This window comes from Heptranchias perlo, chromosome 19 (genome assembly GCF_035084215.1).
Source record: "Heptranchias perlo isolate sHepPer1 chromosome 19, sHepPer1.hap1, whole genome shotgun sequence".
Taxonomy (NCBI): Eukaryota; Metazoa; Chordata; class Chondrichthyes; order Hexanchiformes; family Hexanchidae; genus Heptranchias; species Heptranchias perlo.
In genome coordinates this window covers 6,208,961-6,224,734 of record NC_090343.1, presented here as the reverse complement: position 1 = coordinate 6,224,734, position 15,774 = coordinate 6,208,961, and the positions used below count along the sequence as shown (strand labels likewise).

At 45.8% G+C, this 15,774-nt stretch overlaps 1 protein-coding gene across 1 annotated transcript in view; it reads left to right on the top strand.

Moving 5' to 3' along the window:
- The first annotated feature begins 2,451 nt into the window (after positions 1-2,451).
- The window catches only part of uqcc1 (ubiquinol-cytochrome c reductase complex assembly factor 1), an 86,469-nt gene continuing 73,146 nt past the window's right edge, over positions 2,452-15,774 (top strand). The window contains exons 1-2 of the mRNA XM_068000227.1: positions 2,452-2,560; positions 14,589-14,723. Coding sequence (XP_067856328.1) covers positions 2,528-2,560; positions 14,589-14,723 — 168 coding nt within the window. The 5' untranslated portion in view covers positions 2,452-2,527. The remainder of the gene's footprint in view (positions 2,561-14,588; positions 14,724-15,774) is intronic.

Sequence of the window (15,774 nt, the reverse complement as noted above, 5' to 3'; positions counted from 1 at the left end):
CAATTTCGTGAGCTCAAACTTCACACAAAAAAAAAATGTCCTGTGTTGTCTGATCTGAACCTGAGGCCAAAAGTTTTCATTTGAAATTGAAGAAGTTTAGAACATTTGGTATCACCTCCAGTTGGTGAAATTTTACTTTCATTGAGAATATTGTAATTTTAACTGAAATTATGATTTAACAATAGGCGGGTGTGTAAATAGTGGTTTCTGTCAACAGTAGAGTGTATGCCTTTTCCAAAAATACCCATTAGGAGACACTGGGTTGCCCTGGTGTCATCAACCCAAATAAAAGAAACCCAACAAAAGTTCCCTCTATATAGAGGGGCACAACTAATAAACACCCAAATCATACGAAAGACAAAGGAAACTTATCCAGTTAAATAATAATGTTGTTGCTGGTATCAGCCATGCCCTCAGTCCCCTGTGGTGCCCACCGGTTACGGAAGGCCTCGAGCGTATCAGCGGACACTGCGTGCTCTTTCTCCAGGGCCACCCGGGCACAGACAAGGTCGCAGAAGAGAGGCAGGCAGCCAGAGCGACCCCCGTGCAGTAGAGGGTATGACAGCCCTGAGGTCTTTGTCCAAAAGGAGGAAACGTTTCATGTCTCAAAGGACCAGAGGAGAGATTAATTAAGCAATTGAGAATTCCAGCTTGTTTTTGCGAAGTTATGACCTCTGGATAGATTTGTGTTGACGGACTGTGGAGGGCTTGTTCTCCACTGGAGCTGCGAGCCTCAGACTACAGTGGGAAAAAACAGAGATTATTAATGAACGGTGCAATCCTTTGAAGCAGCTGCCGAGAAAATGTTGTTCTAGTGACCCTTCAATGATTTTTATTAGATTGGAGTTGCTAATAGAATGTCGACCTGATCTTTATCGTCCTGTGCTTCACAAGATAAACACATATAAAAGTGGCCATTCATACAGTTTAACTCATCCATCTAGATAAAGCCACAGCCCCTCCCAGGTAAGCACCAGGAGATCAAGTAGATGAGCGAATTTGTCGCACCGATGGATCGTCCATATCATTGCGCGCAGCGAGTTGGAGGAAATGGTCTCAGTTTGTGGTCGATCTGGTGAGATACAGTGAATTCGATAGTGGTCGGGATTTTTGATTGGCTGGTCAAAAAAAAATGTGAGCACTTTTTTGCGCTGCGGACACATTTAAAGTGTGACACACGATAGATGTGAGTTTTCAGGGTGAATTTTCTGCTTTCATGTTCCTGATATGGAGCGCCACTCACTGCGAGTACATGATCAGGGTCTGATTTTCTATTCGTTTAGTTGGCGGATCAGAGACCTGGCGTACATGATTTCCTGATATGGACTGCTCCTCCAGGCGAGGCTTAACGGCTGGGAGCACAAAAAATTGTAAGATTTATCCTTTAACATACGAAACGGATAAACAGCTACCAAGAAAACAAAGGACTTCAATCGTATCGAACAAGGGATTGATTATAATTAGGTACCAGCCGCAGGATTAGCATCATGTACGTGCCAGGTTGTGTAAAAGTGCTGTCCAAATTTAATCAAACCGGACACAACGGGGGAGATTTTGACTTTTGGTTGGCCGCCCATTCTGAAGCCAACTGTAAATATTCACCCCTCTGTTCTCTCAGATGCTGCCTGACCAGCATTTTCCATTTTCGTTAGACACTGACACCACTTGTTTAGTTCCTGTAGCCCATGATTTGCACAGCTTGCCTGCTTTTTGCCATGTTTATGTTTTTGGCATGAACTGGTGCCTGAGGCAAATGGCTCCCCACTGAAAATCTCACAGCCAGGACTTGTTCAATGTTAACTCATGAATGCTAATAAACATTTTAATAATCTGTATGACACCACTATGGTCCTTATCCTGCAAAGAACACATACCTGTCAAGTATCGTTCAGATGCAGGGATACTCACTCAGTTTGACTTAGAATGTAAGTCTATTTTAATCCAACGCCCTCTTAAAAACAGTTCATGTTTAAAGGATTTTTGTGATCTCGCACCCTTTCTGACCATAAATTTCACTCTAAACTTTTCCCTACTCTTAAGACACCTATGCAAATACAACTAAAAAATGAACGCTTACATTTTAAAGAGGGCTCTTCATTTTAGGATGCACAAATTGAAAACAAAATAGTTTAGCAAGCAATGCTTTAAAATTAAAAAAAGCTTATTTTCTTCCATCTCTTTTTTGGAATAATTCGTGGTGTGTTGCAATTCTAGGGGAACAGTTTGCATCCATTCTATTACAATCAGTGTTATAGGAATGATTAGAAAAGCAGGAGGCAGTGCCAGAAGTTGGGATTCTGTGAGGTTTTAATCAAAACTCACAAGGTTCAGGAACCAGTGGGAGAACCTGTCGACTCCCAGTTACCTGCAGTGCCTCTGTGGGCTGCAGTGCAGCCCGGAATGTTTGTTCCGCGCTCCGTGTTTTACAGGGTGACCCGGAGCGGAGGGAGCGTTTCCGGCCAAGAGACGGAGTGGAATTTGGGGGGGAATCGAAGGAGCCGGAAACCGAGAGAGGAAGGTCAGGCGGATGATCGGCGGGGGGATGAACAGCCGCCCCCTGGTAAGTGAGGGGAGGGAGAGAGAGAGAGGGGGGCAGGAGGCGTGTGGGGGGCAGGGAAGTGAGGGGTGTGGGGCGGTGAGCGTATGAGGGATGGGGTGGGGGAGGGATGAGGGGCGGGGGAGGGATGAGGGATGGGGGGCGTGACGGGGGGCAGGGGCGTGACGGGGGGGCGTGTGAGGGATGGGGGGCAGGGGCGTTTGAGGGATGGGGGGCAGGGGCGTTTGAGGGATGGGGGGCAGGGGCGTTTGAGGGATGGGGGGCAGGGGCGTGACGGGGGGGGGTTTGAGGGATGGGGGCAGGGGCGTGACGGGGGGGCGTTTGAGGGATGGGGGCAGGGGCGTGACGGGGGGGCGTGTGAGGGATGGGGGCAGGGGCGTGACGGGGGGGCGTGTGAGGGATGGGGGGCAGGGGCGTGACGGGGGGGGGCGTGTGAGGGATGGGGGGCAGGGGCGTGACGGGGGGGCGTTTGAGGGATGGGGGCAGGGGCGTGACGGGGGGGCGTGTGAGGGATGGGGGCAGGGGCGTGACGGGGGGGCGTGTGAGGGATGGGGGGCAGGGGCGTGACGGGGGGGGCGTGTGAGGGATGGGGGGCAGGGGCGTGACGGGGGGGCGTTTGAGGGATGGGGGGCAGGGGCGTGACGGGGGGGCGTGTGAGGGATGGGGGGCAGGGGCGTGACGGGGGGGGGGCGTGTGAGGGATGGGGGGCAGGGGCGTGACGGGGGGGCGTTTGAGGGATGGGGGGCAGGGGCGTGACGGGGGGGCGTGTGAGGGATGGGGGGCAGGGGAGTGACAGGTGTGTGAGGGATGGGGGTGGGGGACAATGGCGTGAGGGGGGCGGTGAGTGTGTGAGGGGTGGGGGGTGGGGGCCGGGGGCGTGATGGGGCAGGGGCGGACGTGGGCATGTGAGGGTGGGGGGCTGTGAGGGTGTAGGACAGGAGCGGGGGGTGGGTGTGGGGAATGGGGGCTGGGTGACAGGCGGCAGTGTGTAGGGAGGGGGAGAGGTGGGAGTGTGAGGGGAGGGGTGTGCGGCGGGCAGAGGGGATGTGCAGGATTACATATCATTCTGCATGTATTAACCATTAGACTAACTGTTTGGTCTAGTAAATAAACAGTTGAAATAAATAATCCTATTTCCAGCACTAAGGCCTCAGTGCCCGAATTGGAGTTCTGGCCATTTTAGCTGGAGCTGTGGTTACACTGCAGCGAATGTTGTGCTGCTGTCAGTTAATCTTTCTTCCCGTGCCCATTGAGCGATACCCGAGTGCAGCAATAACAACAACAAAGCTCTGCCCATGCATGCTTCGATATCTGCTCTCCAGCAGCAAGTCCTTTAATAGAGTGCAGTGTCTGCGTGCCCCTGATTTGAAGATAATGCATTCAGTTTTCAGAGCATCACAAACACTTTAAAGGGAGATGGACGGATCCTTTCAAACTTATCAGTGAGAAGCAGCTCGGGTAGGACATTGAAGCTGCAATTATTTTGCCACTTTTGTGTTAATGCAAAGCCGCTTCGCCTGCTAAATGTTCAAGGGTACCAGAATGGGAGTTAGGGTTCTCTCTCGTAGAGGTTTTTAAGAGGAAATTTTATGTTTTAAAAACGCAGAACAATTTTGTATTGCAGATTTGTCTTGCAGGTGCACTTTTATATTTCAGGTGCTAACCAGCAAAATGTTTCAAAAGCTGTAATAAGATGTCCTTGATAAACTATGCTAGAAATGTGAGGGTAATGCACAGTGTGCAAGGTGTTGCAAGGGCGTGATTGGTCATGGGATTGAGCCAATGCCATGAACTGTGAGCAAAGCTCAAATGATTTAACATCGCAAACCTGAGGCGTTGGTGCTTTTGATTGTCGTCTCTGGGTGTATGGAGAATACATACGACTATGGCAGGTTGATATTAGATTGTGGGGGCGAGCCCCACTTCACGTAATCCAAGCTTCGTCAGCCTTTCGAATAAGACGTTAAGTTGAAACCCGGTCTGCCTGCTCAGATGGACATCCACGATCCCATGACGCTGTTGGAGGAAGAGTGGGGAGTTCTTCCAGTATCTTGGCTAACATTCTTCCCTCAACTAACGTGACCAGAAACCGATTATCTGGTCATTAATTTATTTGCTGTTTGTTTGATCTAGCTGTGTGTAAATTAGATGTGTATTTGCCTACAGAAGTGACCCTTGATTGTAAAGCACCTTGAGGCCTTGATAAGGTGCTATATAAACGTAAGTTCTTTTTACAGAGCTTGAAGTTACCCTGTTGCTGACCTATGTTGGCTCCAGGTCTGGCCACGCCTCAATTTTAAAATTCCCATCCTTGTTTTCAAATCCCTCCGTGTCAGCCTAGATTTTTGTGTTCAAGTCTCTGGAGTGGGATTTGAACTCATGGCGTTCTGACTCCGGTGAGAGTGCTGCCCACTGAGCCACAGCTGACACCTGAACCCAGCAAGAAGAGATTTTCATCCATCAATCTGAGTTGAATTTAAACACAGGCCTCAGCGGTGAAAGACTAATGTGCTGCCGCATTGGATCAGAGGGATTTTGTACAATATGTGCACCAACATGGTTGATTAAAGTTTCCACTAAATCTGGTGGGAACAGCTCGTTGCTGGCAGATATCGGAAAGCACCGGAATTGATCAAAATGATCAAGGATAAAGCTAAAAGATGAGCAGAAACTAAAGGGCAAGCATCTTAAAATCAATAGGGGAAAGTCCGCCAAGTGCAAAGCTTAGGAAGGAGGAGAGATGGAGATTTAAGAGACAAAGTGCGTTTGAAGGGGAAGAAAAGCTGACGGCAAATTATAAAAGGAAATAAGAAGATAAGAAATATGGAGTAGGCTATCCAGCCCCTCGAGCCTGCTCCGCCATTCAATAAGATCGTGGCTGATCTTCGGCCTCAACTCCACTTTCCCGTCCAATCCCCATATCCCCGAAAGAAAGGGAAGTAAAAATGCAGCAATAGAACATAAGTCTGAGTGCTTCTGTGAGGGAGGAAAAATATTTTTGATTTGGTTGTGGGGGGGGGGGGGGGGAGAAAGAGAGTAGTAATTTTCTTTTAAAAGCATTTCCTTGATTCACAGTGGAAAAGACAATAGGAAATTATGTGATATCCATGAATTTTTTTTTTATTCGTTCACGGGATGTGGGCGTCGCTGGCGAGGCCGGCATTTATTGCCCATCCCTGATTGCCCTCGAGAAGGTGGTGGTGAGCCGCCTTCTTGAATCGCTGCAGTCCGTGTGGTGACTGTTCTCCCACACTGCTGTTAGGAAGGGAGTTCCAGGATTTTGACCCAGCGACGATGAAGGAACGGCGATATATTTCCAAGTCGGGATGGTGTGTGACTTGGAGGGGAACATGCAGGTGGTGTTGTTCCCATGCGCCTGCTGCCCTTGTCCTTCTAGGTGGTGGAGGTCGCGGGTTTGGGAGGTGCTGTCGAAGAAGCCTTGGCGAGTTGCTGCAGTGCATCCTGTAGATGGTACACACTGCAGCCACGGTGCGCCGGTAGTGAAGGGAGTGAATATTTAGGGTGGTGGATTGGGCGCCAATCAAGCGGGCTGCTTTGTCCTGGATGGTGTCGAGCTTCTTGAGTGTTGTTGGAGCTGCACTCATCCAGGCAAGTGGAGAGTATTCCATCACACTCCTGACTTGTGCCTTGTAGATGGTGGAAAGGCTTTGGGGAGTCAGGAGGTGAGTCACTCGCCGCAGAATACCCAACCTCTGACCTGCTCTTGCAGCCACAGTATTTGTGGCTGGTCCAGTTAAGTTTCTGGTGACCCCCAGGATGTTGATGGTGGGGGATTCGGCGATGGTAATGTCGTTGAATGTCAAGGGGAGGTGGTTAGACTCTCTCTTGTTGGAGATGGTCATTGCCTGGCACTTGTTAGGCGCGAATGTTACAAGCCTGGATGTTGTCCAGGTCTTGCTGCATGCGGGCTCGGACTGCTTCATTATCTGAGGGGTTAGGAATGGAGCTGAACACTGTGCAGTCATCAGCGCACATCCCCATTTCTGACCTTATGACGGAGGGAAGGTCATTGAAGCAGCTGAAGATAGTTGGGCCTAGGAATATATCGTGCCATAATCCACTTGCCCAATAGAACATGACTTTTTCAAAACTGGCAATGGCTTATATTTTTGGACATCCCAGAACTGTTTTCCATTTAAGGATTTTTCCTGATGACATAATAGGGAACGGTTTCCTTTTTTTTTAATGTGTACGGTAATGATTATTTGACGAGCTGAATTGTGATCTGTTCTTCGGATGATGCAATCAAACCCCAAGTCTGGCTCAGGTGGACACTAAAGATCCTATGGCACTATTTGAGAGAGTTCGGCCAGCCTCCTGGCCAACATTCTTCCCTCATCTCACGGTTGAATTGCGGGATCTTGCTTTGCGCAAAGCGATTGCCGCGTTTCCCTACATTTTGAAGTGATTCGTTTCGTGTAAAATGCCTTGAGAGATGTGATGAGATGCTCTATAAATCATAGAATCATACAGCACAGAAGGATGCCATTCGGCCCATCATGCCTATTCTGCCTCTTTGGAAGAGCTATCCAATTAGTCCCACTCCCCCTGCTCTTTCCCCACAGTCCTGTGATTTTTTTTTTCCCCCCCGTTCAAGTATTTGTCCAGTTCCCTTTTTGAAAATTATTATTGAATCTGCTCCCTCTCAGGCAGCGCATTCCAGATCATAACAACTTGCTGCGTAAAAAATAATTCTCCTCATCTCCTCATCTGTCCTCTGGTTACCGACCCTCCTGCCAGTGGAAACAGTTTCTCCCTATTTACTCTTATCAAAACCCCTCAATTTTGAACACCTCTATTAAATCTCCCCTTAACCTTCTCTGCTCTAAGGAGAACAATTCGACCTTCTCTCCACATAACTAATGAAGCCACTTAGTACTGTAGAATGAAGCTGACACTGAGTCTTTGGGAAAATATATTAAAAATGTTTGTGTCTGTACCATTGGTAATTTTCTTTCCAATTGGTTAGCTGCTTTCTAACTAGTTATTTTCTGCTTTTTAATTGGTTATCTAACCATATTCCACAAAACATTGCATTCTACCTATTAAAAAAAACTTTCTGAATTTCCTGATTTATGATTCATATTTTACAAAAAAAACAAATGATCCATCACAACCAGATTTAGAAAAAAAAAAGGCATTCAGCTGCCACAATACTGCCTCGGCCATGACATCAGCCTCTTCACTGGGCTGAGCAGTGGGCAGAGGCAAGAGACCTGATCCATCCAAATCCAGCACCAACACCATGGGGATGAACCACAGTGAAACCTGTATAAACAGGCACTAATTGAGAGATCACGGCTGATCTGTACCTCAACTCCATTTACCCCCTGTAGCTCCATATCCCTCCATACCCTTACCCAACAAAAATCTATAAGTTAAAAACAGTGGATGCCCAAAGGGACCTAGGGGTTCAGGTACATAGATCATTGAAGTGTCATGAATAGGTGCAGAAAATAATCAATAAGGCTAATGGAATGCTGGCCTTTATATCTAGAGGACTAGAGTACAAGGGGGCAGAAGTTATGCTGCAGCTATACAAAACCCTGGTTAGACCGCACCTGGAGTACTGTGAGCAGTTCTGGGCACCGCACCTTCGGAAGGACATATTGGCCTTGGAGGGAGTGCAGCGTAGGTTTACTAGAATGATACCCAGACTTCAAGGATTAAGTTATGAGGAGAGATTACACAAATTGGAGTTGTATTCTCTGGAGTTTCGAAGGTTAAGGGGTGATCTGATCGAAGTTTATAAGATATTAAGGGGAACGGATAGGGTGGATACAGAGAAACTATTTCCACTGGTTGGGGATTCTAGGAGTCTAAAAATTAGAGCCAGACCTTTCAGGAGTGAGATTAGAAAACATTTCTACACACAAAGGGTTGTAGAAGTTTGGAACTCTCTTCTGCAAATGGCAGTTGATACTAGCTCAATTGCTAAATTTAAATGTGAGATGGATAGCTTTTTGGCAACCAAAGGTATTAAGGGATATGGGCCAAAGTCAAGTATATGGAGCTAAATCACAGATCAGCCATGATCTTATCAAATGGCAGAGCAGGCATGAGGGGCTGAATGGCCTACTCCTGAACCTATGTTCCTATCTATCTCCATCTTGAATGCTCCAATTGTCCCCCAGCGTCCACAGCTTTTTGGGGTGGAGAATTCCATGTTTCTACTACCCTTTGTGTGGAAAAAGTGCTTCCTGATTTCCCTCCTGAATGGCCTAGCTCTAATTCTAAGATTATGTCCCCTTGACCTTGATTCCCCCACCAGTGGAAATAGTTTCTCTGTCTCTACCCTATCGAATTCTTCTTAACATTTTAAATGCCTCCATTAGATCGCCACTCAATCTTCTATACTCAAGGGAATACAAGCCAAGTTCATACAAGCTCTGCTCATAATTTAACCCTCTTAGCCCTGGTATCATTCTGGTGAATCAGCAGTAAAGTAGACATCAGGAGTTAACTATGCTGATTGTTTGGTGGTCATAATCGTCTGCGTTCCTGACCAAATTGATCACTTTAACCAGGCTCTCTCAAACTTTTATTTAAAGGGAGCTAACACTGGGGGGATGTGGGGAAAGAGAGCCAGAAATACTTCCCCACATACCATGTACAGACACAAACAGCATATGCTAGTTTATATCCTCTCCTAGCATTTGAGAGGGAATTCAGTCATAACAGTTGTGGTGCAGACTGTCAATGAGCCTCCACATCAAGTCTCAATCAGAAAAGTGATCAGGCAAGAATAATGTGCCTTTTATATTCTTTTTATGGAAGGGGTGGGGGGGGGGGAAAGGAGGGCCTGGGCGGAATATCTCAATCTGACAAGTGTGAGGTAATTAAATTGACATGCAGCACCATACACAGTATTCTTTACCGGTGAATTCTCCTCCGCTGATAATTGTCTCGCACTGCATAACTTAGTCAGCTTGGTACCACTTTCACCTGTGAGTCAGAGAGTTCTGGGTTCAACTCCCATCCCAAGACTCCATACAATTTAGGCTGAGTATGGAGGGAGTATTGCATGTCTGGAGGTGCTGTCCTTTGGTTAAGGTTCTGTCTGCTTGGTTCAGGTGGGTGTTAAAGATTCCATGGCGCTGCTCAAAAGAGGAGGCAGTTCTCATGGTGTCTTCACCAACATTCCCCCCCCCCCTAACCAAAACCACCAGAAACAGACTAACCGATTTGTGGGGTCTTGCTGTGTGCAAATTGGCTGCCAGGTTTGTCTACATAAGTCACTGCACTCCAAAAAGTAATTCATTGCATGTAAAAAAGACTTGCATTTATACAGCGCCTTTCACGACCTCAGGACGTCCCAAAGAGCTTCACAGCCAATGAAGTAATTTTGAAGTACAGTCACTGTTGTAATGCAGGAAACGCGACAGCCAATTTGCGCTCAGCAAGCTCCCACAAACAGCAATGCGATAACGGCCAGATAATCTGTTCTGGTGTTGGTTGAGGGATAATTATTCGCCGGGACACTGGGGAGAATTCCCCTGCTCTTCCTCGAATAGTGCCGAGTGCCATGGGATCTTTTACGTCCACCTGAGAGGGCAGACAGGGCCTCGGTTTAACGTCTCATCTGAAAGATGGGTTTAAAATGCTTTGAGAGGTTTGAGGGATGGGATGAGGCACTATATTAAATGCAAGCCGCACGGTCTTCTCAGCCAGCTTTTCCTGGCAACGCCATTAGCATTCTATCTACAACATTTTCTGGAGGTTTTAATTTTAAAGCTGCTTTCGATTAAAGTTCATCATCAATTCTCATTGAACAGTAGCTTTTAAAAGAGATCCTGAAGTTTCCTTTATGGAGCTGTGATCAGCTGATTAGAACAGAGACGGACCTGCAAATTTGCACATCAGCACCTGACCTAGAAACTGTTCTGGAAAAGCTACGTTAAGTTCCGAGTGATTCTCCTTCGAACAGAGAAGGTTGAGAGGAGATTTGATAGAAGTGTTCAAAATCATGAAGGGTTTAGATAAAGTAAATAAAGAGCATCTGTTCCCATTGGCGAAAGGGTTGAGAAGCAGAGGACACAGATTTAAGGTGATTGGCAAAAGAACCAAAGGCGACATGAGGAAAATCTATTTTACGCAGCGAGTGGTTGTGATCTGGAGTGTGCTACCTGAAAGGGTGGTGGAAGCAGATTCAGTCGTGGCTTTCGAAAAGCGATTGGATAAATTCTTGAAAGGGGAAAGCATTTTCAGGTCTACGGGGAAAGAGCGGGGGAGTGGGACTAACTGGATTGCTCTTACAAAGAGCTGGCACGGGCTCAATTGGCCGAGTGGTCGCCTTCTGTGCTATAACCGTTCTATCATTAGGAGTGGGCAATGGGACTGTCGAGAGTGACGTTCGAGTGGTTTCTGGATGCTTCTGGAATCTCGAAATTAAATTGTGGCTTTATGTGCCCATTTTGCTATCTGTAATTTTTAAGTATGCGTGGATATACTGTGGTCTTAGTAAAATGAAAACCATGCTAATGACATTTAAAAGTAGAGCTTGAAAACAGTGAAGTTACTGTGCTGTCTCTGCAGAAGGGTACTACTGTGATTTTTGGGGAATTCTCTGGTCCCCGTTTGTCCTTAGAATTCAGGCAGTGCATTCCAGATCATAACAACTCACTGAGTTTAAAAAAAAATTTCCTCATCTCCCCCCTGTTTTTTTTGCCAATTATTTTAAATCTGTGTCCTCTGGTTACCGACCCTCCTGCCAGTGGAAACAGTTTCTCCCTATTTACTCTATCAAACCATGTTTGCAACACTCCTGCATAACATGATTGACTAGATTCTGCTATTTTCACAGTGTAGCAGCAAGTCAAAAAGGACACTCAGTTATCCTGATGGCACAGTGGAATGGTTTGGCCAAGTGTGGTGGGACTCTTGGTTATCCTGATGGTACAGTGGAATGGTTTGGCCAAGCATGGTAGCTGGAGGGTTCATTCTCTGGTCCTGTTTGAACCTAGTGGTTACTGCTGGGCAGAGGGAGAAGAGAGGAGGAGGAGGTGGTGGTTCCCAGTGGGACGGGTTAAGCTTTAAAGATCATGTGCAGTGTCAGCAGGCAGTTTTGGCTTCAGCAAAGGATTCTTACGGATATCGTAAGTGGCTCTATTGGTGCTACACCACAGTGATGGAACGCAAAGGTTGAGAACTTAGTCTGTTGAGTTCTTGATCTCAACCTGATCATTACGCGGACAGTCAGATGCTTCACAGGGAAAGGAGGGTTGCTCGCTTGTGAACTCCTGGTAGCTGGTTCATAGCAGCATTGGCAGAAGCTTAGAGAATCGATTCTCTGTCCTCTCAGCTGTAGTTGGTGCATGGCCTGGGGAAACCAATGGAAAATAATTTGCGAAGTTGATGTTTGTGATGAATAAAGATCTAAGAGACTGGTCAGAACAGTTCTGCTTAAAAAACCTTCATGAACACAGCCTATATTAATTGGATTCCACAGATATTTTCTTCCTCTGACCTCTGATCTTCGTTGGCATTCCCTTTCCTGCTGCCTCTGATATATCCTTGGACTGCTTGATCAGAGTGGAATAGGTCAACGCACTACATCAAAGGTCAGATACAAAACATGAAATTGATCATTACACTTCAGAGTTTACAGTTAAAATCAATTTCTGGACTATCAGTAATCAACATTAGTCGTCCAAAGATCTCAAAACAAGCAAGACTTGCATTTCTATAGTGCCTTTCACAAACTCAGGATGTCCCAAATCACTTTACAGCCATTGAAATACTTTTGAAGTATAGTCACTGTTGTAATGTAGGATATCTCAGACTCATCCATGGTATTGATCACATAATCTGGGGCATAGTAAGGTTAAAAACAGACTGCTTCCAGTTGCTGTAGGTTCTAGAACAAGGGGACATAGATATAATCATACAGCACAGAAGGAGGCCATTCGGTCCATCCTGCCTGTGCCAGCCCTCTGAAAGAGCTATCCAATTAGTCCCACTCCCCTGCGCTCTCCCCATAGCCCTGCAAATTTTTCCTTTCCAAGTATTTATCCAATTCCCTTTTGAAAGTTACTATTGAATCTGCTTCCACCGCCCTTTCAGGCAGCGCATTCCAGATCATAACAACTCGCTGCGTTAAAAAAAATTCTCCTCATTTCCCCCCTGGCTTTTTTGCCAATTATTTTAGATCTGTGTCTTCTGGTTATCGACCCTCCTGCCAGTGGAAGCAGTTTCTCTCTCTCAACTCTATCAAAACCCCTCTATCAAATTTGGTAGATTTAGAACAGAGAGCAGGAGAGACCTTTTTTTACCAAAGGTTGTGAGGCTATGAAATGCACTACCGGACGGAGTTAGTGATTGAAGGCAGAGATCACGTCGATGTTTAAGAATACATTAGATTGATGATTGAAGGAAGGGAGAATAAAGGAATATGGGATTAGGACAACTGCTCACGTGGAGGCTAAATACCAATACGGACTGATTGGGCCTTTCTCCATAATGTAAAATCTATGTAATAATCTGGCTGGTGTAAAATAGTGTAAGATCTATGTCTGACGCAGTAACTTTATTTTTAGTGTGTAATTACAAAACATATTTAGGTGGTGTGGAGACTTAACATCATATCTCTTACCTGAAAAAATCCTTCCCTGGAAGTGACCTTGCTTCCCCATTGGATTTATTACTGGATTGACTGTTGGCAGATGTTGGTTCATCTGCAGTAAACGTGAATAGAGAGAGAGAGTTTGCGTTTTATTCTTCCTTTAAGACACTGAGATTGCAGTTGGGAATTTATGTTTGTCTTTAATTCCCACTTTTGCATTGTTTTCAATCGGACTGTGATGTGTGTGTTACAATGGCATTTGTATTCCCTTGTTGCTACTAGTGATGCAGAATGAATATGATTATATAGGCAATTATATATTATGTACTTATATATTATATATGTAGTTTAAAACATTTTCTTCTATTTGTATTGCGTTTGAACTGCAGATGTTTGTGTTGCCATGGCTATGGAATAAACAGTTTTTAGTCCATTATCTTAAACCCTTGTACTCCTGTCAACAATGTCCATTCTTCAAAATGGAGAGCACGAGGAACGTGGTTTCCTAATTGGGAATATATCGGCCATGAAGCCTGCAGCACTTAATGTACTTGACATAAATGGGCTGACGTTTGAAATTTTGTCCTGTCCCTTTGCTGGATAGTTGTTTTTGAAGCCTTGTTGCAGAACAGAGGTACTGTATGCCACATCGGCAGTTGATCAACAAAAAGTCTAGAAGTTGGACTACATCTTAAAGATAAAGGGAAAATGAGTTAAACTCACTTCACAGCTTGGTGGAGGATATTTTAAGTGGCGTAGTGCTTTAATAAACTGTGCTTCTTAATCACGCCATATTTTACCTATGTAAACAACAACAACTTGCATTTATGTAGTGCCTTTAACGTAGTAAAACGTCCCAAGGTGCTTCACAGAAGCGATTATCAAACAAAACTTGACCCCAAGCCACATAAGGAAATATTAGATCAAAAGCAAAATACTGTGGCTGCTGGAAATCTGAAATAAAAACAGATGCTACCTGACTTTCCAGCATTTTCTGTTTTTATTTAAGGAGCTTTTAGGACAGGTAGGTAGGTTTTAAGAGAGGCGGAGAGGTTTAGAGAGGGAATTCCAGAGCTTAGGGCCTAGGCAGCTGAAGGCACAGCCGCCAATGGTGGGGCGATTAAAATTGGAAATGTGCAAGAGGCCAGAATGGGAGGAGCGCAGAGATCTCGGAGGATTGTGGGGCCGGAAGAGGTTATAGAGGTAGGGAGGGGCGAGGCCATGGAGGGATTCGAAAATAAGAATGATGATTTTAAAATCAAGGTATTGCTGGAGAGACCAGTTGTTTCTGTTCCTAGTTCATGAACATGACTAAAAATACAACAGCAGGTAACCAGAGAAGGGGCAGTGTAGCTGTTAACTTTTTTCGGTTTCACAAATCTGTACAGTGAACTTTTTTTTCCATTTGCATAGCACGTGGATCTGAAATGCCTTTTTGTTTCCTTTCAGCTCCGTGCCGTGTGGCAAAGTGCGGTGGTAGGAGCCCGCATTTCCGGGCGGAACAGCCCTGCCTGGTGCAGTGGGCTGCTACACGCTTTACTCAGGCGAGCACTGCCATGTCGAACAGTTCACGTCACACCAAAGGTAGGTTCTGGAAATGGAACGGGGTAATCTACGTACAAACCAAACAGCGCATCAGATGCAGCCTCCCTTCCCTCCCCCCTCCCCCCCCCTTCCCCATATCCCCCTACCCCAATCCCTCGAGCAAACGGTCACACTGTTGCTAATGCGTCTGTTTTTATTTTGAATTGGGTTGACCGCTGAAAGAAATCTCTGGACGTATTTTCAAAGGGGAATAATTATTGATTGGCCCATCCGTTTCAAAGAAACCTGTATTGTACTGTCCAAGTATTGTCACTGTTTGACCACCCAAAATGTGGTTTGAATCCTGCACCACAAATTAGGGTGAACCGCTCAAATTATTGGTCTATTGACCGAGTAGTCTCAGTTGTGGGCCACTCTTCGAAGAACTGAAGTTAGATTCCAGACAATTTTAATTTAAAAAACCGCCCTGCAGCTTTTTTTTAATGTCTGTCAACATTGTCGAGGTTGAGATTGGAATCTCCAGTTGTGGCAGATTGTTGGTTTGAACCTGCATCCTGCCGCTGTGCTCCACGCCTGCTTTCCGTCTCTTTTAAATCTCACAGCTGAATAACCGGTGCGATTAGATGTTCCATTGTCTGAAAGAATTTGACACGGTTAATGTAAAACCGTGGTGATATTATACAAATGAGCTTTTGTTTTTAACCAAATGTAGGGCTAACGTTTTGATTTGAACTTTATGGAATCATGGAAATTTCAGCATGGAAAGGTGGCCATTCTGCCCATCGTACCTACGCTTGTTGCTAGCGCCACATCGGAACCTATCCACTCAATGATACTATTTCCCTGCCCCATTGTTCACTTCAATGGCCTTCCCAGGTAATTTATTCAAGAAATCTATTGGCTTTAATTCCCCCCTTTTTAAACTTGTGTAAATCTCTGTTGCCCATGTCCTAACTCGCACCAAGTCCTGTTCACCCATCACCCCCTGTACTCGTTGACCAACACTGGCTCCCAGTCCGGCAACGCCTCGATTTTAAAATTCTTATCCTTGTTTTCAATTCCCTCCGTGGCCCCCGCCCATCCCTATCTC